Raw genomic sequence first — 23,879 nt, forward strand, 5'->3', positions numbered from 1 at the left:
TTTCAGGATGCCCTTGACATAGCCAGAGAGGTTCTCACACAGGGTCCCATTGCCTGATACGATGGGACGGCCGGGTGTGTTGGCCTTGTGCATCTTCGGGAGGCAGTAGAGATCTCCAACGTGAGGAATACGTGGGATGAGAGCACAGAGGGTGCTCTGAAGATTCGGATCAAAGGTCTTGATCAGTCTGTGAGTTGACGGGTGTGTTTTTTGGTCGGATCTGCAGGTAACTGTGTGTAGTGTTCCTCGTTGTTCACTTGTCGGTACATTTCTTTGCAGTAATCCGTTCTGTTCAGTATGATGGTGGCCCCTCCTTTGTCTGCTGGTTTGATGACAATGTTGCGGTTGGTCTTGAGAGCGCAGATGGCGTTGCATTGTGCTTGGGTGAAGTTCGGGGCTGTCTTGAGTGTGCAGCTGATGAATCTGGCATTGACGCATCTCCTGATGGCTTCTGCATATATGTCGAGTCGAGGGCAGCGGCCTTCCGGGCGAGTCCAATTCGACTCTTTCCTCTTCGGTCGCTGCACCACGGATCTCTGTGTTATCGGCTGTTCTGGTTCATTGGCTGTCTCACAGTGAAAAACCGCACCGACCGCCTCAGAAGACAAACACGGGACACGGCGGACAGAATACCCTTCGTCGTCCAGTACTTCCCCGGAACGGAGAAGCTACGACATCTTCTCCGGAGCCTTCAACATGTCATCGATGAAGCCAAACATGTCATCGAGGCCATCCCCACACACCCACTACTTGCCTTCAAACAACTGCGCAACCTCAAACAGACCACTGTACGCAGCAAACTACCCAGCCTTCAGGAGAACAGTGACCACGACACCACACAACCCTGCCACAGCAACCTCTGCAAGATGTGCCGGATCATCGACACGGATGCCATCATCTCACGTGAGAACACCATCCACCAGGTACACAGTACATACCCTTGCAACTCAGCCAACATTGTCTACCTGATACGCTGCAGGAAAGGATGGTACATTGGCGAGACCATGCAGACGCTATGACAACAGATGAATGGACACCGTTCGGCAATCATCAGGCAGGAGTGTTCCCTTCCTGTCGGGGAACACTTCAGCAGTCAGGGGCATTCAGCCTCTGATCTTCGGGTAAGCGTTCTCCAAGGCGGCCTTCACGACACACAACGCAGAATCGCTGAGCAGAAACGGATAGCTAAGTTCCACACACGAGGACGGCCTCAACTGGGATCTTGGGTTCATGTCATGCTATCTGTAACCCCCACAACTTGCCTGGGCTTGCAAAATCTCACTAACTGTCCTGGCTGGAGACAATACACATCTCTTTAACCTGTGCTTAACCCTCTCTCCACTCACATTGTCTGCACCTGTAAAGACTTCATGACCTGTTAAGACTCGCCTTCCAACCATTATTTTGTAATTGAGTTTGTGTCCATATGTGCCCTGTTTGTGAAACAAATCCTGCACTCGCCTGATGAAGGAGCGGCGCTCCAAAAGCTCGTGCTACCAAATAAACCTGTTGGACTTTAACCTGGTGTTGTAAATCCCACAAATTAAAAAGGAAAATGTTTAACACAACAAAAATTCTGCTTTTGATTTTACTATCAGCGTTCTTACCTCGTAAAGGGAGCAACTAGAGTTCTTTTTCAGGAAAGTTTTGGCCGCACAATCTTTCCAGCTCTCGACTTCTTCAAACAGGGACTCAAGTTGAGGAAGTGGATCCAGGCGTATTGGGATTGTACGGCCTCGTGTTACAAGATCTACCAATGTTTCCACTGGGGGATGCTGGTCAGAACTCTAAAAACAAATACAAATAACATGAAATGTTTTGAAATGGTCAACTTGTGAATTTCAGCCATGCTTAAAATCACACTTGCAACACAGATTGGGGCAAAGTGTACTCTTTTTACAATTTAAAATCTATTTTAGATGATATTGTAGGATTTTTGCTGATATTTTGCAGATTGAATCTATGACTGTCCTTTAAGCAGTAAACAAATGAAATTGATTATATAGACATTTGTTTATATGCATGCTTAATTGTAAATACCTTACAATTTTTAAAGCGAAGAATACCGAAGAAGAAGGTGTGCACGATTTAACAAGTTAGAGGCATTTGATATTTAGCAGATGTGTAATGGAGTACAGTTGCTTTGGTAGCAAATGGAAAGGGTTTCCCAGGATTGAAGTAGGTTCCAGGGGCGGGAGGGGAAGATTGGTATGCTCTGATTTGTCATTATTGGGAAAAGGGGGACTGAAGTCAGATCCTCGTCAGACCCCACTTGGAGTACTGTGCTCAGTTCTGGTCACCTCACTATAGGAAGGATGTGGAAAAGATTGAAAGGGTGCAGAGGAGATTTACAAGGATGTTGCCTGGATTGAGTGGCATGCCTTATGTGGATAGACTGAGGGAGCTCGGTCTTTTCTCCTTGGAGAGACGAAGGATGAGAGGAGACCTAATAGAGGTGTATAAGATGTTGAGAGGCATAGATCCGGTGGACTCTCAGAGGCTTTTTCCCAGGGTGGAAATGTCTGCTACGAGAGGACACAGGTTTAAGGTGCTGGGGGGTAGGTACAGGGGAGATGTTAGGGGTAAGTTTTTCACACAGAGGGTGGTGGGCAAGTGGAATCGGCTGCCGTCAGTGGTGGTGGAGGCAAACTCAATTGGGTCTTTTAAGAGACTCCTGGATGAGTACATGGAGCTTAATAGGATGGAGGGTTATAGGTAGGTCTAGAAGGTAGGGATGTGTTCGGCACAGCTTGTGAGCCGAAGGGCCTGTTTGTGCTGTAGTTTTTCTATGTTTCTATGAAGTGTGGTATAGCTAAAGATTGAATGTGAGATTTAACTAAACAATAGACTCCAATGTCTGTCAATAATGAGGGGAGATGGAGGGAAACAAGGTCTGGCAGCATCGATGTAACTCAAAGGGTCTCTGGACTTAATCAGCATTTTGTGACTGATCCCTGCATGCATTTGTGTCACACTCCCACATACATGCAAGCACGAGAAAATTTAAAAACTTTGTCAGTCCTATCAGGAAAAACAGAGGCATTATTCAACATTTGGTTTTTTAAAATATATAGCCCATACAAAGGTGAGCAGGGACATTGTCTCTAATTCTGGCCCCTCCTCGTCTTTCATGGGTATCCCTAATTAGGTCTACATTACGGGCAGCATGGTAGCACAGTGGTTAGCATTGCTGCTTCACAGCTCCAGGGACCTGGGTTCGATACCCGGCTTGGGTCACTGTTTGTGTGGGTTTCCTCCGGGTGCTCCGGTTTCCTCCCACAGTCCAAAGATGTGCGGGTTAGGTTGATTGGCCATGCTAAAATTGCCCCTTAGTGACCTGAGATGCGTAGGTTAGAGGAATTAGCGGGTAAATATGTAGGGATATGGGGGTAGGGCTGGGTGGGATTGTGGTCGGTGCAGACTCGATGGGCCAAATGGCCTCTTTCTGCACTGTAGGGATTCTATGATTTTCAGTCAACTTAACAATGAGTAATTAAAAATGACTTACTTTAAAATTTAATTATTTCTGAAAACCAAACTTCAGGTAACAGGTAAGAAGCTTTAGGGGCGATCTTACCAAAACAATTCTAAGTCCAGGACTGACGTGAAAATGGGCGAGTTCACATCTGCTATCTTATGCACTCAGTGCCTGAAAAAACAGCAGAAATGATTCATCGCTTGCCGGGAGAGGGGGGGGGGGGCATGAGCAGGTCTCGAGCAGTAAAGACCTGTCAATCAGCCTCTGCTGCTCTCAGCTTGCTTCCCTGCACAATTGGCCTCCTGACCTACGTTCCCCCCCACCCACCCCCTCCCCACCAGAACCAGCCCTGATCGTCACCCTCCCCAACCTCCACTGATATCTCAATGGAGAGTGAGCAGCGGGATCCCCCCTCCCTGTCCCCACTGATCCCAATGCAACGTGTGCAGCGGGGCCCTGCCCCTAGTAGGTCCTGGTCCTGCTCCCTCAGCACTACCCAGTGCCTGGCAGGCACTGCCATGGTGCCACCCAAGGGGCACCCTCCCCCTTGACCCGACCTCCCCGAGGGGCCTCAATGACCTCTGGTTCTACTGGCGAGGCTTTCACCACTGGGGTCCAGCTGTGATTCTTGCCGGAGAGAGCCTCGACCGGCAAGGTCACACAGGCGAGTAAGCACGGAAGGTAACTTTCCAGGCTCATTAATTCAATGCAAAAGAATATATTAAATAAATTATTCAGATTTGCGCTAGAAAAGGGTACAAGGCTGATCACACAAGATATCTGGTGCCAGTAAAGTTTATTGATTAGTCACAAGTAGGCTTACATTCGCGCTGCAATAAAGTTCCTGTGAAAATCCTCTCGTCGTCACACTCCGGCGTCTGTTTGAGTACACTGAGGGAGAATTTAACACGGCCAATTCACCTAACCAGCACATCTTTAGACTGTGGGAGGAAACCAGAGCACTTGGTGGAAACCCATGCAGACACAGGGAGAACGCGCAAACTCCACACTGACAGTGACCCAAGCTGGGAATCGAACCCAGGTCCCTGGCGCTGTGAGGCAGCAGTGCTAACCACTGTGCCAGCGTGTAAGATCACGAAAGGTGAGAAACCAGATTTTCGCCAGATTTTTCGGCTCTCGCCAATCTCACCGGCTTGCCTGCCCATCGGCCAGTGGGGCACAAAGGTAGATCGCCACCTTTGTCTCAGGTTAATTTCTGAAATTTATACAACACCAAATAAAGAAAGATAATCGCTCTTGTATGCACTCGTATACAATTTCTTTTAAAAAGAAAGCAAGCTTCTGAAATCGGATTTCTTTGGATTTGCTTCAAGCAGTTTTTAAAACAACCAAGCAAATGTTACCACAGTAAAATTACAATACAGTTGCTGGATGAAAATTTCCTGGAAAATTATGTATACTGTACTGCTCAAATGTGCAACATGAATTCAAGATTAGAATAGTGCTTGATATTTTACGCTATAGTGCTAAATATACTCTAATCTTAGTTTTGATATTTTGGTAACTTGATTGACCCACAAAGGATGATTGAATAGTTAGCATATTATAGAAGTGAGCTGATGCAGCAGGACATGAATGTTTAACAGATTCTGCTGGCAAAGGAGGATATGTGAGAAAACCAGTAAGAATCACAGAATTGTTACTGCACAGGAGGAAGCCATTTGGCCCATCGTGTCTGCACCAGTTCTCTAAATGAACATCATGGCTTAGTGCCATTCTCCTGCCTTTACCGCTGCACGTAGTTTCTTTTCAAATAATCATGTAATACCTTCTTGAAAGCCTCGATTGAACCTGCCTCCACCACACTTCCAGGCAGTGCATTCCAGACCTGAACCCAGAAAACATCTTTTCTCACATCACATTTGTTTCTTTGCAAATCACTTTTAAATCTGTGCCCTCTCTTTCTTGATTCTTTTATGAGGGGGAACAACTTCTCCCTATTTACTCGGTCTAGTTCCCTCATGATCATGAATAGCTCTATCAAATCTCTTTGTAGTTTCTTCTCTCCAAAGAGCACAGTCCCAACCTCTCCAATCTATCCTCATTTCTAACCCCTGGAACCATTCTGGTGAATCTCTTCTGCACTCTCTGCAACACATTCACATCCTTCCTATAGTGTGGCGCCCAGAACTGTACACAATATTCCAACTGAGGTCTAACCAGTGTCTTGTCTATGTCCTTCTGAAGTCCGACACAGTCCTCTTTACAGCTTATAATATTTCCAAGTTTTGTCTCATCCGCAAACTTTGAAATTGTCCTCTGCAGAAGATCATTAATATGTATCAGGAAAAGCAAGGATCAATATCAGGAAAAGCAGGGTAAGAGATGATAGAAAGTAAAATGCAGCTAAGAATGTATGGTTAATCATAATTTTAACTATATCAACAATGAATAATTGGAGTAGAATGAATCCAAATGATATGATTTTAGCCGTATAAGAACGCAATGAATAGTAAGCTAGTTTAGGAATAATGGAAAGTACTGAGAAAGAAGAGTATGATTACAACTCAAGATTGTTTTGAACAGAGTTTTCACAACTTTCAGTTAAGAAGAGTAGAGCCCATGTCAGTGATTCAAGTTGTTTGATGGGTATAAAAATGGCAAGCTCATATTGCCTCTCCCTATCTCTTCTGCCAAAATGCATCAGTTCACACTATTCTGCATTGAATTGCATCTACCACATTTCGGCCCGTTCTGCTAATCTACATCCTGTTGTAGTTGATTACTATCTGTTGATTCACTCCACATGATATCAAGAAACTGCTGAAGGTACTGGATACAGCAAAGACCCTGCTGAGGAAGGAGGCACTGCTAGACCTAGTTCTTTGAAATGAGGTAGGCCAAGTAGATCAAATGTCAGTTGGAGAGCATTAGGGACAGTGATCATTGTATCATGGTTTAGGCTATGGAAAAGTACAAAGAACAGTCCAGTGTAATAATAATTAACTGGGGAAAGCCAACTTCAAGGATATGAACGGATCTATTATGGGTGGCATGGTGGCACAATGGTTAGCACTGCTGCAGCGCCAAGGACCTGAGATCAATTCCCGGCTTGGGTCACTCTCTGTGTAAAGTCTGCACGTCGTCCCAAGTGTGCGTGGGTTTCCTCCGGCTGTTCCGGTTTCCTCCCACAGTCCTAAAGACATGCTGGTTAGGTGCATTGGGCATGCTAAATTCTCCCTCATACACGAACAGGTGCCAGAGTGTGGTGACTAGGGGATTTTCACAGAAACTTCATTGCAGTGTTAATGTAAGCCGACTTGCGACACTAATAAATAAACTTTAAAAATGTATGAGACCTAATAAAAGACCATAAGGTAAGTGGAAGTAAACTAACAAACTGTTTATTAAGACATCTGTTCTCTAGCACAGTCAGTGCAAAACTGCAAGGCAAGCTCCACCCACGGTAGAGCTCGAGTCCCGGTTACCTGACCCATTCTCTGAAGGACACATGCCCCAGCATATATAACAAGATCTGGGCCAAATAAATTGGAGTCAAAGGTTGGCAGGAAAAATGGTATTGATTAGGGCACAGTGAAGGTATATTCCCATTGTGGCTGAATGGAGTTTTAACTTTTAATATGCTGAAAGATCTTCAATCAAGCAAACCTGATGTTTTGGTTAAAGTTTTTTTTCCACTATGCTGGATTTTCCTCATGGTCATTAGCGTGGAATTTGTCAAAGGACAGAAGGTGTCAGATTCAACAGCTTGTCCTTGGCAGGGATGAGTTGTGAACAGACTCTTGGAGCCAGTGTTCCTTAGCTGCGCATTGAAATGTAAACAATATGCACTTAGATGATGAGGCCTCAAGTGACCAATGATACTACGGTTGGATTTGGTTGGCCTAATCGAACAATGCAATTGGGGTCCTGATACAATTCATTGGCCGATTACCAAGGAACTTTTGGAGTTTCAACTCTGCTAACACACAGAGCTTGTTCAGAAAGGCAGTGTGTAGAACCCGGAACCAAGTTCACAAGAAGAGACAACATTTGGAAGAAGAGAACAAAGAACTGATTCCATGTGACAACAAAATTCTGGCCAGGTTTTAATTGCAAGTGGAAATCAACCTTAAGTTAAGTAAAGTAACAGACAGTGAGTATTTGATTTATGCATTGCAAGTGTTTGCTGCTGTTTAAGTAGCTACAGAACAAAGGAAATTGTGTTTAATTGTTTTAAGGATTGAAAGTCAACTTTGTGCCTTTATTCGCTGCAGAAGTTAAAACACACAAGTTTGGGCAACACCATGAAAAAGAAAGGGGGCACGGGCAGAAAAGTGGTACAGTGGTTAGCACTGCTGCCTCACAGCGCCAGGGACCTGGGTTCGATTCCTGGCTTGGGTCACTGTTTGTGTGGAGTTTGCATGTTCTCCCAGTGTCTGCGTGGGTTTCCTCCGGGTGCTCCAGTTTATTCCCACAGTCCAAAGATGTGCGGGTTAGGTGAATTGGCCATGCTAAATTGCCCCTTAGTGTCAAGGGGACTAAATAGGGTAAATACAATGGGTTATGGGGATAGGGCCTGGGTGGGATTGTGGTCGGTGCAAGCTCAATGGGCCGAATGGCCTCCTTCTGCACTTTAGGGATTCTCTGATTCTATGAAAGGTAGGGCAAACAGAATCAGAGCTCCCTGGATGACAAAGGAGAAAGAAATTAAGATAACGAGGAAAAAATCTGCTTATGACAGGTGTCAGGTAGGAAATACAATTAAAAACCAGGCTGAATATGGATGGTTCAGAGGAGAGGGAAAGAAGCAAATCAGCTAGCAAAGAGGGAGTATGAGAAGAGATTGGCAGCTAACATAAAAGGGAATCCCCAAATCCTCAATAGGCATATAAATAGTAAAAAGGTAGTAAGAGGACATAGAACATAGAACATTACAGCGCAGAACAGGCCCTTCGGCCCACGATGTTGCACCGACCAGTTAAAAAAAAAACTGTGACCCTCCAACCTAAACCAATTTCTTTTCGTCCATGAACCTATCTACGGATCTCTTAAACGCCCCCAAACTAGGCGCATTTACTACTGATGCTGGCAGGGCATTCCAATCCCTCACCACCCTCTGGGTAAAGAACCTACCCCTGACATCGGTTCTATAACTACCCCCCCTCAATTTAAAGCCATGCCCCCTCGTGCTGGATTTCTCCATCAGAGGAAAAAGGCTATCACTATCCACCCTATCTAAACCTCTAATCATCTTATATGTTTCAATAAGATCCCCTCTTAGCCGCCGCCTTTCCAGCGAAAACAATCCCAAATCCCTCAGCCTCTCCTCATAGGATCTCCCCTCCATACCAGGCAACATCCTGGTAAACCTCCTCTGCACCCTCTCCAAAGCCTCCACATCCTTCCTGTAATGTGGGGACCAGAACTGCACACAGTACTCCAAGTGCGGCCGCACCAGAGTTGTGTACAGTTGCAACATAACGCTACGACTCCTAAATTCAATCCCCCTACCAATAAACGCCAAGACACCATATGCCTTCTTAACAACCTTATCTACTTGATTCCCAACTTTCAGGGATCTATGCACACATACACCTAGATCCCTCTGCTCCTCCACACTATTCAAAGTCCTCCCGTTAGCCCTATACTCAACACATCTGTTATTCCTACCAAAGTGAATTACCTCACACTTCTCCGCATTAAACTCCATCCGCCACCTCTCGGCCCAACTTTGCAACCTGTCTAAGTCTTCCTGCAAACTACGACACCCTTCCTCACTGTCTACCACACCACCGACTTTGGTGTCATCAGCAAATTTGCTAATCCACCCAACTATACCCTCATCCAGATCATTAATAAATATTACAAACAGCAGTGGCCCCAAAACAGATCCCTGAGGTACACCACTTGTAACCGCACTCCATGATGAATATTTACTATCAACCACCACCCTCTGTTTCCTATCCGCTAGCCAATTCCTGATCCAATTTCCTAGATCACCCCCAATCCCATACATCTGCATTTTCTGCAGAAGCCTACCATGGTGAACCTTATCAAACGCCTTACTAAAATCCATATATACCACGTCCACTGCCTTGCCCCCATCCACCTCCTTGGTCACTTTCTCAAAAAACTCAATAAGGTTAGTAAGGCACGACCTACCTGCCACAAAACCATGCTGACTATCACCTATCAATTCATTACTCTCCAAATAACTATAAATCCTATCCCTTATAATTTTTTCCAACATCTTGCCGACAACAGAAGTGAGACTCACCGGTCTATAATTCCCGGGGAAGTCTCTGTTCCCCTTCTTAAACAATGGGACAACATTCGCTAACCTCCAATCTTCTGGTACTATACCAGAGGCCAACGACGACCTGAAGATCAGAGCCAGAGGCTCTGCAATCACTTCTCTTGCCTCCCAGAGAATCCTTGGATAAATCCCATCCGGACCAGGGGATTTATCTATTTTCAGACCCTCCAGAATATCCTGCACATCCTCCTTATCAACTGTAATACTGTCTATTCTACTCCCTTGCAACCCAGTGTCCTCCTCAGCTATATTCATGTCCCCTTGCGTGAACACCGAAGAGAAATATTGGTTCAATGCTTCACCAATCTCCTCCGGTTCCACACATAACTTCCCTCTGCCATCTATAACTGGCCCTAAACTTGCCCTAACCAACCTTCTGTTCTTGACATACCTATAGAACGCCTTAGGATTCTCTTTAACCCTATCCGCCAAAGTCTTCTCATGTCCCCTTTTAGCCCTTCTAAGCTCGCTCTTCAACTCCCTCTTAGCCAATCTAAAGCTTTCTAGTGCACTACCCGAGTGCTCACGTCTCATCCGAACATAAGCCTCCTTTTTCTTTTTAACCAACAAATAAACTTTTTTGGTGCACCACGGTTCCCTAGCCCTACCAATTCCTCCTTGCCTGACAGGGACATACCTATCACAGACTCGCAGTAGCTGCTCCTTGAAAAAACTCCACATGTCGGACGTTCCCAGTCCCTGTAATCTCCTAGTCCAACCTATGTTTCCTAATTCTCTCCTAATAGCCTCATAATTACCCTTCCCCCAGCTAAAACCACTGGCCCGAGGTTCATGCCTATCCCTTTCCATCACTAAGGTGAACGTAACCGAATTGTGGTCACTATCACCAAAATGCACACCAACTTCCAAGTCTAGCACCTGGTCTGGCTCATTTCCCAGCACCAGATCCAATATAGCCTCACCTCTAGTTGGCCTGTCTACATACTGAGTCAAAAAACCTTCCTGCACGCTTTGAACAAAAACTGACCCCTCTAACGAGCTAGAGCTATAACAATTCCAGTCAATATTAGTCAAGTTAAAATCCCCCATAACAATTGCCCTATTACTTTCACTCCTAAGCAGGATTGACTCCGCAATCCTTTCCTCAACCTCTCTAGAACTTTTAGGAGGTCTATAAAAGACTCCCAACAGGGTGACCTCTCCTCTCCTATTTCTAATCTCCGCCCATACTACCTCAACAGATAAGTCCTCATCAAACCTCCTCTCTGACACTGTGATACAATCTCTGACCAATAATGCTACCCCTCCCCCTCTTCTACCTCCTTCCCTACTTCGACTAAAACATTTGAACCCCGGGACCTGCAGCATCCATTCCTGCCCCTGCTCTATCCATGTCTCTGAAATAGCCACAACATCGAAGTCCCAGGTACTGATCCACGCTGCAAGTTCACCCACTTTATTGCGAATACTCCTGGCATTGAAGTATACACATTTCAAACCCTGCTCCACCCCACCTCTGCAATGCCGTGCATTGCAGTCCCCATCCATGCATCCCTCACTTTCAGCCCCACTACTCAGGATCCCTCCCCCCCCCCGAATCAGTTTAAACCTCCCTGCATGGCCTTAGCAAATTTACCCCCCAGGATATTGGTCCCCTTCTGATTAAGGTGTAGACCATCCTTCTCATAGAGGTCACACCTTCCCCAGTACGAGCCCCAATTGCTTAAGTACCTGAACCCCTCCCTCCTGCACCATCCCCTCAGCCATGAATTCAAACCTTCCCTCTCCCTATTCCTCTCTAAACTATCCCGTGGTACAGGCAAGAGTCCAGAGATAACCACTCTGTCAGTCTTGGCCTTTAGTTTCCACCCCAACTCCATAAATCCCTGCCTAATATCCCCTTCCCCTATCGTCCCTATGTCGTGTGTCCCCACATGTACAATAACTTGTGGTTTATCTCCCTCCCCCCTAAGAGTCCTGAATACCCTGTCAGACACATCCCGGACCCCAGCCCCTGGTAGGCAACACACCAACCCTGAGTCCCTACCTTTAGTTCCGACCCTCCTATCTGTCCCCTTAATTGTGGAGTCCCCAATCACAAGGCCCAGTCTTTTACAGCCCCTAACCACCTGAGCTTTCTCACTCGGCTCACCCCCAGAGATCTGCTCTCTGTGCTCAGTTGATTCCTCCTCAACTGTAGCCTCCAGCACCGAAAACCTATTATGGAGGGGAACCGCCCCAGGGGATTGTCTTCCCGATTGCTTCTTACCCCTCCTCCTGGCATTGACCCAAGCCTCATTTCTAGGAGTTACTATTTCTCTATAACTCCTATCAACTTCCACCTCCGCCTCCCGAATTATGCGGAGTTCCTCTACCTCCCCCTCCAGCTCCTTTACACGCTCCTCCAGAAGCTGCAATCTAATGCACTTCTTACAACTAAAATCTCCTGAAACACTACTGGATTTCCTCACCACATACATCCCACAGGAGATGCAGCATACTGCCTGAACTGCCATCCCTGAAGCCATTACCAGCAAGAAAAAAAGGAGGAGTAGGGGCAATTAGGGACCAACGAGTTTTACACATGGAGGCAGAGAGTTTGGCAGAGCAATTAAAAGAATATTTTGCATCTGTTGTTACAAAGGAAGAAGATACTACCCAGACCATGGTAAATGATGAGGTAATTCAGACATATGGATTTAAAATGAAAAAAGAGCCGGTATTGCAAATAAGTTACCTATACTTAAAAGTTGATAGTAGTATGGAGACAAGATAAGATACATCCAAGGATACTAAGTGAGAATGGAAATTGCAGAGGCACAGGCCATAATTTTTCAGTCTTCCTTGGACTCGGGGATGGTCCCAGAGCACTGGAGAATTGAAAATCTTACACCCTTGCTCAAAAAAGATTGTAAGGATAAGCCCAGCAATGACAGGTCAATCCGTTTAACTTTGGTGCTGGGGAAACATTTAGAAACAATAATTTGGGACATAATTGATAGTCACATGGACAAATGCAGGTTAATTAAGGAAAGCAAGGATTTCTTAAGGGAAAATCTTGTTCAACTCACTTGGAGTTTTTGGAGAGGTAACAGAGATGGTTGGTGAGGGCAATGCTGTTGATTTGTACATGGATGTCCAAAAAATGTTTGATGCAATGCCACACAACAGACTTGTGAGCAAAATTATAGCTCTTAGAATAAAAGGGACAGTAACAACATGGATACAAAATTGGCTGAACAAGAGAAAACAGAGAACAGTGGTTGATGGATGTTTTTCGTGCTGGAGGAAGTTTTGTAGTGAAGTTCCCCAGGGTCAGTGTAGCTTTTCCTGATAGAAATTAATGATCTAGACCTTGGTGTGCAGATTACAATTTCAAAGTTTGCAGATGATACAAAACTTAGGAGCATTGTGAACTGTGAGGAAGATAGTGTAGAACTTCAAAGGGACACAGACAAATGTGAGGTGATTCATTTTGGTAGGAAAAACATGGAGAGTGAGTACAAAATAAAGGGCATAATTCTCGGAGTAACCGAGGGACCTGGGTGTACACGTGCATGAATCATTAAAGGTGGCAGAACAGGTTGAGAGCAATTACTAAGCATACAATATACTGGGCTTTACTAATAGGGGCATAGGGTACAAGAGCAAGGTGGTTATGTTGAATTTATATAAGTCCGGTTTCAGCGAGAGTAATTACACCCAGTTCTGGGCACCGCACCTTCTTATCTTAGGGCGTCCGTTGGAGTTCAGGATGATTTGCTTCTACACTAAAAATGAGTTCTCAGATAAGTGAGGAGTCCAATGTGTGACCTTTCGTCTGTCACAGGTGGGGCAGACGGTGGTTGGATGAATGGGTGGGGTGCCTAGCTTGCCATGTGCTCCTCCCATCATTGACATTGACTTCAGCTTGCTCTTGGTGATTGAACTAGAGGTGTTCAGCAACCTCGTGGATGCTTTTGCTCTACTTCGGGCTTTCTTGGGCCACAGATTCCAAGGTGTCGGTGAGGATGTTGCACTTTTCAAGGATGTCCTTGAAACATTTCTTCCACTCTTCTGGGGCTTGCTTGCTGTGTCAAAGCTCCAAGTATAGCGCTTGTTTCAGGAGTTTCATGTCAAGCATGCAGAAGATGCGATCTGCCCAGTGTAGCTGAACGAGCGTGGTCAATGCTCCGATGCTGGGAATGTTGGCTGGATGAGAACATCTAGATGAGATCAGTTGGCAAGCCAATTGATTTGCAAGATCTTGCACAGGCAGCACTGGAGGTACATTTCCATGGTTTTGAGGTGTCGGCTATATATAATCCACATCTCCCGAGCCAGATAGAGGGTTGGTATCAGGTACTGCTTTGCAAACCATGAGATTGGTGCCACATCTGAAGTCCTGGTCTTCACTGTGTTCTTCAGGTGACTGAAGGTTGCAATGCCAAATTGAAGACAGTGTTGAAACTTGCCATCCATGTCAACAAGTGACAAAGTGGTCCACCTTGTCCAAGGCCTTGTCATGGATTTTGATAACCTGTTGACGATAGCTTGGAGCTCAGCCTCCCAGTGTGCATAGATACAATGAATGTCTGTAAACTGAAGTTTAATGACAGAGGATTGGACAACCTTGAATCTGGCTGCAGGCAGCAGAGGTTGAACAGATGCTCTTTGTTCTGTAGGTTAGCTCCACACCAGTGAGGAGCTTGCTGAGGGTGAGATGGAGCATTGCAGCAAGGAAAATCAAAATCATCAAGTCCATTGTGCCCCTTAGTGGGCGGAATCCACATTGCAACTCTGGGAGGATGTGAAGGCATTAGAGAGGGTACAGAAAAAAAATGATGAGAATGGTCCGAGGGATAAGGAACTTCAAATATATAGATAGGAGAAGTTGGGACTGTTTTCCTTCGAAAAAGTAAGGTTGAGAGGAGATTTGATAGAGGTACCCAAAATCATGAAGGAAAGAGTAGATAGGGAGAAATTGTGCTCACTCATTAAAAGATCGAGAATGGGAAGGTACAGGTTTAAAGTAATTAGTAAAAGAAGCAAAATAGGAGGAGAAACATTATTAACGAAGCGAATGGTTAGGGTTTGGAATACACTGCTTGAGAGTGGTGGAGGTAGGTTCGATTGAAGCATTCGAAAGGGAATTAAACTGTTACCTGAAAAGGAAAAATGTGCAAGGTTATGGGGAGAAGGCGATGGAATGGCACTCAGTGAGTTTCCTATTCTGAGAACCAGTACAGAGAAACTGGGCCAAATGCAGCGTCCTGTGCCGTAACAATTCTGTGACTCTGAAAACGCTGGCTAGAGGTTCGAAGACATTTGTTCTGGAACTATTTGCACCCTTAGTCAAGCTGTTCCAGTATAGCTACAAATCTGGCATCTCCCTGACAATGGAAATTGCCCAGGTATGCCTTATCCCAATATAGCAGGAAAAATTCAATGCAATTATTGTCCAAGATCATCCTCAATCATAAACAAAGAAATGGAAGGCTTCATGGACAATGCTATCAAGCAGCACTCGCTCAGCAATAACCTGCTCATTGATGCTCAGTTTGGGTTCCACCAGGGTAACTTAGCTCCGGAACTCATTTTCTTGGTCCAAACACAAACAAAAGAGCTGAATTCGAGAAGTATGGGGAGTTACTTCCCTTGACAACAAGGTAGCATTTGACAAAGTGTGATATCAAGCAGTCCATACAAAACTGAAGTCAATGGTAGTCAAGGGAAAACACTCTACTGGATGGAGTCATACCTAAAACAAAGGAAGATGGTTGAGGTTTCTGGGGGCCAATCATCTCAGATTTAGGACATTGGTGTACCAGCCTTTTCAGGATACTGTCCCAGGCCAAATCATCTCCAGTTGTTTCAATCAATGACCTTTCCCTAAACATAAGGTCAAAAGTGAGGATGTCGCTGATTTCAGTTTGTAGTACCATTCACAACTCCTCAAATACTGAAGCAGTCTGTGCCCACATGCAGCAAGGCCTGGGCAACATTCAGGCTTGGACTGATAAGTGGCAAGTAACATGAATTCCCATCAAGAGAGAATCTAACTATCTCCCTTTGACATTCAATGGCATTACTATCAATATCCTGGGGTTACCCTATTGACCAGAAACAGACCTAGATCATCCATTTAAATGTTATGGTTTGAACAGCAAGGCAATTTTGCAGCACATAACCCACTCTTGATTCCCAAAAGCCTGTCCACCTTCTACAAGGTACAAGTAAAGAGTTTAATGGATTGCTTGCCACTTGTTTGACCATCATAACTGATCACCTTAAAAATTCACCCCCTTCACCAATGGCACACAGTGACAGTGAGAGGTATCATCTACGGGATGCACTGCAGAAATGCACCAAGGCTCCTGCTATAGGATTTTCCAAACCTGTGATCTTTACCACTCAAGGCGGCAAGGCAGCAGACCCATGGGAAGGAGACAACTTGCAAATTCATTGCAGCGTATTAACGCTTATTTGTGGCTAATAAACTAACTTTACTTTTACTTTACTTTAATGATCAAGTGTCAGAGGCCTTAAAATTTTTTTTAGGGAAATATTCTATCCCCATGAACTTTTATGACACTAATTTTGCATCAAAAGCGCATCAAGGAAGATAAATCGCTGGGACCTGATGAAGTATATCCCAGGACGTTGTGGGAGGCTAGGGAGGAAATTGCGGGTCCCCTAGCCGAGATATTTGAATCATCGATAGTCACGGGTGAGGTGCCTGAAGATTGGAGAGTGGCAAATGTTGTGCCTTTGTTTAAAAAGGGCTGCAGGGAAAAGCCTGGGAACTACCGGACAGTGAGCCTCACATCTGTGGTGGGTAAATTGTTGGAAGGTATTTTGAGAGACAGGATCTACAGGCATTTAGAGACGCAAGGACTGATTAGGGACAGTCAGCATGGCTTTGTGAGTGGAAAATCATGTCTCATTTTGAAGGGGTAACCAAGAAGGTAGATGAGGGCAGTGCAGTTGATGTTGTCTACATGGACATTAGCAAGGCCTTTGACAAGGTACCACATGGTAGGTTGTTGCATAAAGTTAAATCTCACAGGATCCAGGGTGAGGTATCTAAATGGATACAAAACTGGCTTCTTGACAGAAGCCAGAGGGTCGATGTAGAGAGTTGTTTTTTCAAACTGGAGGCCTGTGACTGAAAGCTAGTGGCGTTTGCTACCAAATAAAGACTTTAACCTGGTGTTGTTAGACTCCTTACGATCTCCACATCATCACATACACCCAAGTATCTCTGCTCTTTTACCACTTTAAGGATTTTACCACTTATTTTGTATTGTCTCTCCACGTTCTTCCTACCAAAATCTATCACCTCACACTTCTCCGCATTGAACTTCATCTGCCAACTATTTGCCCACTCTACCAACTAGTCTATGCCCTTTTGAAGTTCTACACTGTGCTCTCCATAATTTACAATTGCTGCAAGTTTTGTATCATCTGCAAACTTTAAAATTGCACACCAATATCTAGATCATTAATATACATCAGGAACAGCAATGGTCCCAGTACCAACCCTTGGGGAACACCACTGCAAATTTTCCTCCGTTCTGAAAAATGTCCATTGACCAATCACTCTCTGCTCCCTATTATTCAGCCAATTTTGTATCCACGTTGCTGCTTTCCCATTTATTCCATGAGCTATCATTTTTCTCAAGTCCGTTGTGTGGCACTATATCACATGCCTGTTGAAAATCCATGTAAACCACATCATCAGTATTATCCTTATCCGTTCTGTTACCTCCTCAAAAAACTCCAGCAAGTTAGTTAAACATGATTTCCCCTTTAGAATTTCATGCCGGCTCTTCGTAAACATTTTTCCATGTGACTATCCCATAGAAGCTTGCCCACCAATGATATCAAACTGACTGGCCAGTCATTGCTGAGGCTGTCCTCTTGCATCTCCCGAGTCTGGAGAAGGCTGGAAGATCATGGCCAGTGCCCCGACAATTTCTATTCTCACTTCCTCCAACATCCTTAGATGCCTCTCATCTGGTCCCAGTGCTTTGTCAACTTTCAGTGTCAACAGTCTATTCAACACTTCCTCTTGCAGCAGTTCAAGAAGATGACCGCCACCACTTTCTCAAGGACAATTCGGGATGAACCACAAATATTGGCCTGACCAGTGACACTTGTGTCACAAGAAAAATCTATACTTACAAGAGGCTGCATGGAACACTTTAGAGTAGATAGGGCTCCCCATAAAGAAAAGCTTTAAAGCCCACTGACTTGAGGAACAAGTATAATTCAAAGGTCAAATTAAAATGAAGCATCAAATCTCAGCTCTCTTTCCTTCCAATAGGGGAACTAGTCCAGTTAAGGAGTAGCTACCATATTTATTTCCCTTTCCCTCCGGTAGTGCTTGTACTATACAATAGTAATCAATTCTCTCCAGGGGTGATTTGCACTTTCAGAACCAAATTCTTCTCAGTGACCCTCAAGTTGACTCATAACATTATCACTAATATCCCGATAACTCTTTGGCAATTTTCCTCACCCAATATCAAACATTCTCCTGCAAGGAAAGCCTCCCCTAACAATACTGAACTCAGAAGAGTATCCCCTGTTGCAACATTTGAATTTCCACAATATTGTAAAGTCAAGAGGCTAATTCATCACCAAATTATAGACATCCAAGCCAACTGCCGGTATAGGAGAGTCTTTCATTTAATCAGTCTAGACTAGTCTTAAAATCACTGATCTCAAATACTCTGGAATCAGAAACAGAAAATATTGGAAACACGAAGCTGGTCAAGTTAGCATCGTAAGAAGTCTAACAACACCAGGTTAAAGTCCAACAGGTTTATTTGGTCGCAAAAGCCACTAGCTTTCGGAGCGCTGTTCCTTCGTCAGCTGGGTGGGAGGTTAATTGTATCATCCAAGCCACCTGGGCCCACCTGACGAAGGAACAGCATTCCGAAAGCTAGTGGCTTTTGCGACCAAATAAACCTGATGGACTTTAACCTGATGTTGTTAGACTTCTTACTGTGTTTACTCCTGTCCAAAGCCAGCATCTCCACATCATGACAAGTTAGCATCTGCAGAGAACACAATTTACAGTTTAGGTGTAGAATCTTGGTCTTAACAGGAAGAAATTACAAAAGCATTCGAGAGCATAGTGGATAGCACCGTTACCTCTCAGTGCCAGGAACCTGGGTTCAATTCCAGCCTTGGGTGTCTGTCTGTGTGGATTTTACACATTCTCCCTATGTTTGCCACTAATTTTGTGGGTTGCGTCGGCTTCCTCTGGGTACTCCAGCTTCCTCCCACAGCCCAAAGACATGCTGGTTAGGTAGATTGGCCATGGTAAATTGCTCCTTAGTGTCCCAAAATGTGCAAGTTAGATGGATTAGCCATGAGAAATGTGTAGGGTTACGGGGAGAGGGCCTGGGTAAGATGCTCTGTCAGAGAATCGGGGCAGACTCAATGGGCTGAATGGCCTCTTCTGCACTACAAGGATTCTATGATTCTAAGAAAACAATTAACCTGCCAAACACAACAGGCTAGAATTAGGAACACTCAAAGATTTCAGTTTGTGAGAACTTAAGAAATAGAAGCAAAGCTAAATGATTTGGTTCCTTAACCTGCTCTGCCATTCAATATGATCATAGAATGGATACAGCACAAGAGGCCACTTGATCCATCGTGTCCATGCTAGTTCCCTGCAAGAGCAATTCAACTAGTCTGGCTTCTTTACCTTTACCCCCAAAGCCCTGCAAATTTTCATCTTTCAAGATGATTACACAGTTCTCTTTTTAAAAACCATTACTGAATCTGCCTGCATCATACCCTCAGTGCATTCCAGATCCTAAACATTTGTTTGCATAAATGATTTAAGAACATAAGAAATAGGAGGTGTCGGCCTTTGAGCTCACTCCACCATTCAGTAAGAACATGGCTGATCTTCTACTTCAATACCACTTTTCTGCAATCTTGAGCACATTCAATGACTGAGCCTCCACAGCCCAGCAGAGATTCACCACCCTCTAAGTTAAGAAATTCCTCCTCACTTCAATCTAAATGACCTGCCCCTTAGTCCGAGACTCTGTCCCCTGGTTCTAAACATCACCAGCCTGGGGAAACATCCTTCCCTGCATCTACCCTGTCAAGACCTGCAAGAATTTTGTATGTTTGAATGAGATCAGCTCTCATTATTCTAAACTCCAGAGAATAAAGGCCAAGTTAATACAAGACATCTTTATTCCTATACGCAAATCCTCTTCCAATAAAGGCCAACATACCACTCGTAATTGCTTATAGTACCTGCATGTTAGCTTTCAGAGACTCATGAACTTCTGAAGTTCAACATTTCCCAATCTCTCACCATTTAAGAAATACTCTTTGTTTTTCCTACCAAAGTGGATAACCTCACATTTCTCCACAATGTATTGCACCTGCCAATTTGTTGCCCAATCACTAGCCTCTTTAAATCCCCTTGAAGCGTCTTTGCATCCTCTTCAACTGAAACATCCACCTATTTCAATGTCATTTGAAAATATTACATTTAATCCCCAAATCCAAATAATTGATATTCTGAACAGCTGGGGCACAATCACTGATCTTTTCATTAGTCACAATCTGCCCAACTGCAAATTGCATATTTACTCCTACTCTCCATTTTCTGCCTGTTAACAAGTTCTGAGTCAATGCCAGTATATTTCCTCCAATCCCATGTGCTCTAATTTTGTTTACTAACCAAATTGTGTGGGAACCAATCAAAAGCTTTCTGAAAATCTAAATATACCACATCCACTGGTTCTCCGCATTTTCCTATACTCAAGTCCTCTTGCAATAAAAGCCAATATACCACTTGCTTTCTTAATTTCTTGCTGTCCCTTTGTGTTAGCTTTCAGTGACTCGTGAACAAGAACAGCCAGTCGAGAGCGTGAGACAGAGCGAGATGAAGAGTGGAACCGGGAGATTGAAAACAGTGCGTTTGAGAGGCTGGGAGATTGAAAATATTGCGAGAAGAGAGACAGTTGAGAGATTGAAAACAGTGCAAGAGGAGTGGCAGTCAGGATATTGTAAACAGTGCGAATGGAGAGACAGACAGGAGACTGAAAACAGTGCAAAAGTGCAGCAAGAAACTTTAAGTGTGAGCTTGGACTTTGGAGCTCCTGAGGTTAGGCCAGGATTCAAAAAGCTGCGGGGCATCAGTACAGTCAGGTGAGTGATACTTTTGTCGCTCAGAGTTTGTAACGTCATTATTTTGTGGTTTATAGTTTGCAAGGACTATATTCTGTAATAATGACCAGTGAAAAAGGACCCTTGTGTAATTGATATTAAGTATATTTCAAAATGTTTAATTTAAAGGGGTAAGACATGGCAGGAGAGCTCAAAACTGTGGTATGCTCTTCCTGGGAAGATTTCCAGTCATGATGTGGAGATGCCGGCGTTGGACTGGGGTAAACACAGTAAGAAGTTTAACAACGCCAGGTTAAAGTCCAACAGGTTTGTTTGGTAGCAAAAGCCACACAAGCTTTCGGAGCTCCAAGTCCCTTCTTCAGGTGAGTGAAGAAGGGGCTTGGAGCTCCGAAAGCTTGTGTGGCTTTTGCTACCAAATAAATCTGTTGGACCTTAACCTGGTGTTGTTAAACTTCTTACAAGATTTCCAGTGCCCAGGATAGGATGTGTTAGAGGAAGCATTTTTAGCTGTATCTCCTGGAAGCCCAGATTTTGGAGTGCCGGCTGGAGACACCGTGGAGCATCCGCAAGGTGGAGCATATCGTGGATAGCAAGTACAGAGAGGTGAACACATCGCAGGCTAAGACTCCACAGGCAGGAAGGAAATGGGTGACCAGGCAGAGCAAGAGGACTAAGCAGGCAGTGCAGGAATCTCCTGTGGCCATCCCCCTGCAAAACAGACATATCATTTTGGATACTGTTGTATGGAATGGCCTCTCAGGGGAAAGCAACAACAACCAAATTTGTTGCGCCATGGTTGGCCAGAAAAACGGCAGAATTGAGGTTTGGTAGCAGTTTAAAATTCAGCAAAAAAGGACCAAGGGATTGCTGAAATTAGAGTATGAGAGTTCGCTTGTGGGGAAATAAAAATGACTGTAAAGTTTCTATAGGTATGTGAAGAGAAAAAGATTGGTGAAGAGAAAAGTAGGTCCATTACAGTCGGAAACAGGGGAATTTACATTGGGTAAACAAAGAAATGACTGACCAACCATAGAATCATAGATATGCTACAGTGCAGGAGGAGGCCATTCGGCCCATTGAGTTGACACCAACACTCTGATAGAGTATCTTATCAAGGCCCTCTTCCCCCACCCTATCCCCGTAACCCCACACATTAACCATGGCTAACCCATCTAACCTACACATCTTGGGACAATAAGGGGCAATTTAGCATGGCCAATCCATCTAACCTGCACGTTTGGACTGTGGGAGGAAACTGGAGCACCCGGGAGGATACCCATGCAGACATGGGGCGAACGTGCAAACTCCACACAGACAATCACCCAAGGCCAGAATTGAACCTGGGTCCCTGATGCTGTGAGGTGCCAGTGCTAGCCATTGTGCCACCCATATTTAAATACATATTTTGGTTCTGTTTTCACAAAGGAGGACACAAATAATAAAGTACCAGAAATGTTAGGGAACACAGGGTTTAGTGAGAGGGAGAAACTGAAGGAAATCAGTATTAGTAAAGAAATGGTATTGGGTAAATTGATGGGATTGAAGGCTGATAAATCCCCAGGGCCTGATAATCTACATCCTAGGGTACTTGAGGAGGTGGTCCAGAAATAATGGCTGAAATAGTGGTCATCTTCCTAGATTCTATAGGCTCTGGAACAGTTTCTATGAATTGGGGGTAGCTAATGTAACCCCACTATTTAAAAAGGGAAACAAAGAGAAAAAAAACAGGGAATTATAGACCAGGCAGCCTGACGTTGGTAGTGGGGAAAATGCTAGAGTCCATTGCAAAAGATTTAATAGCAGAGCATTTGGAAACAGCGGCAGGAATGGACAGAGTCAGCATGGATTTATGAAAGGAAAATCATTCTCGACAAATCTACTGGAATTCTTCGAGGATATAACTAGTAAAGTAGATGGGGGGGCGAAGCCAGTGGATGTGGTTTATTTGGACATTCAGAAGGCTTTCGACAAGGTCCCATGTTAGAGATTAGTGTGCAAAATCAAAGCGCATGGGATTGGGGGCAGTGCTTTGAGATGGATAGAAAACTGGCTGGCAGACAGGATGCAAAGAGTAGGAATAAACAGGTTATTTTCCAAATGGCAGGTGATGACTTGTGGGGTACCGCAGGGATTAGTGTCAGAACCCCAGCTATTCATAATGTAAATCAATGATTTAGATGAAGAAATGAAATGTAATAGCTCCAAATTTGCAGATGATACAAAGTTGGATGGTAGGGTGAGCTGTGAGGAGGACGCAGAGATGCTTCAGTGTGATTTGGACACATTGAGTGAATGGCAAAGGCATGGCAGATGCAGTGTAATGTAGGTAAATGTGAGGTTACTTACTTTGGTAGCAAAAACAGGAAGGCAGAATGGCATGGCTATACATTGAGGGGGGGAAATGTGCACAAGACCTGGATGTCCTCATACACCAGTCACTGAAAGTATGTATTCAGGTGCAGCAGGTGAAGAAGGTGGCAAATGGCATGTTGACCTTCATAGAGAGAGAATTCGAGTACGGGAGCAGAGATGTCTTGCTGCAGTTATACTGGACTACGGTGGGACAACACCTGGAATATTGTGTGCAGTTTTGGTCTCCTTATCTGAGAAAGGATGTTCTTGCTCGAGAGGGAGTGCAGAGAAGGTTTATCTACTGGAGATGGCAGGATTGTCGTCTGAGGAGAAATTGGGTTGGTTAGGATTATATTCGATAGAGTTTCTAAGAATGAGTGGAAGGATCTCATAGAAACCTAAATTCTAACAGGACTAGACAGGATAGATGGTGGAAGGATGTTCCCGATTGGTGGGGGCATCCAGAACCAGGGATTACAGATTAAGGATACATGGTGGACCATGTAGGACTGAGATGAGAAGAAAACATTTCACCCAGAGAGTGGTCAGGCTGTGGAATTCACTACCACAGAAAACAATCGAGGCCAAAACATTGTGGCCAGAATTTTCCGGCAGGATCTTCTGGTCTTGCTGCTATACACCCCTACTGCGGGTTTC

The 23,879-nt window shown here is 44.6% G+C and overlaps 1 protein-coding gene across 2 annotated transcripts in view; it reads right to left on the bottom strand.

The window, feature by feature from the left end:
- LOC144511903 (lysine-specific demethylase 5B-like) overlaps positions 1-23,879 on the bottom strand; it is a 371,069-nt gene that overhangs the window by 92,415 nt on the left and 254,775 nt on the right. For both annotated transcript variants that reach the window (XM_078242346.1, XM_078242347.1), the window contains exon 20: positions 1,608-1,787. In XM_078242346.1, coding sequence (XP_078098472.1) covers positions 1,608-1,787 — 180 coding nt within the window. The remainder of the gene's footprint in view (positions 1-1,607; positions 1,788-23,879) is intronic.

This window comes from Mustelus asterias, chromosome 25 (assembly GCF_964213995.1).
Source record: "Mustelus asterias chromosome 25, sMusAst1.hap1.1, whole genome shotgun sequence".
NCBI lineage: Eukaryota > Metazoa > Chordata > Chondrichthyes > Carcharhiniformes > Triakidae > Mustelus > Mustelus asterias.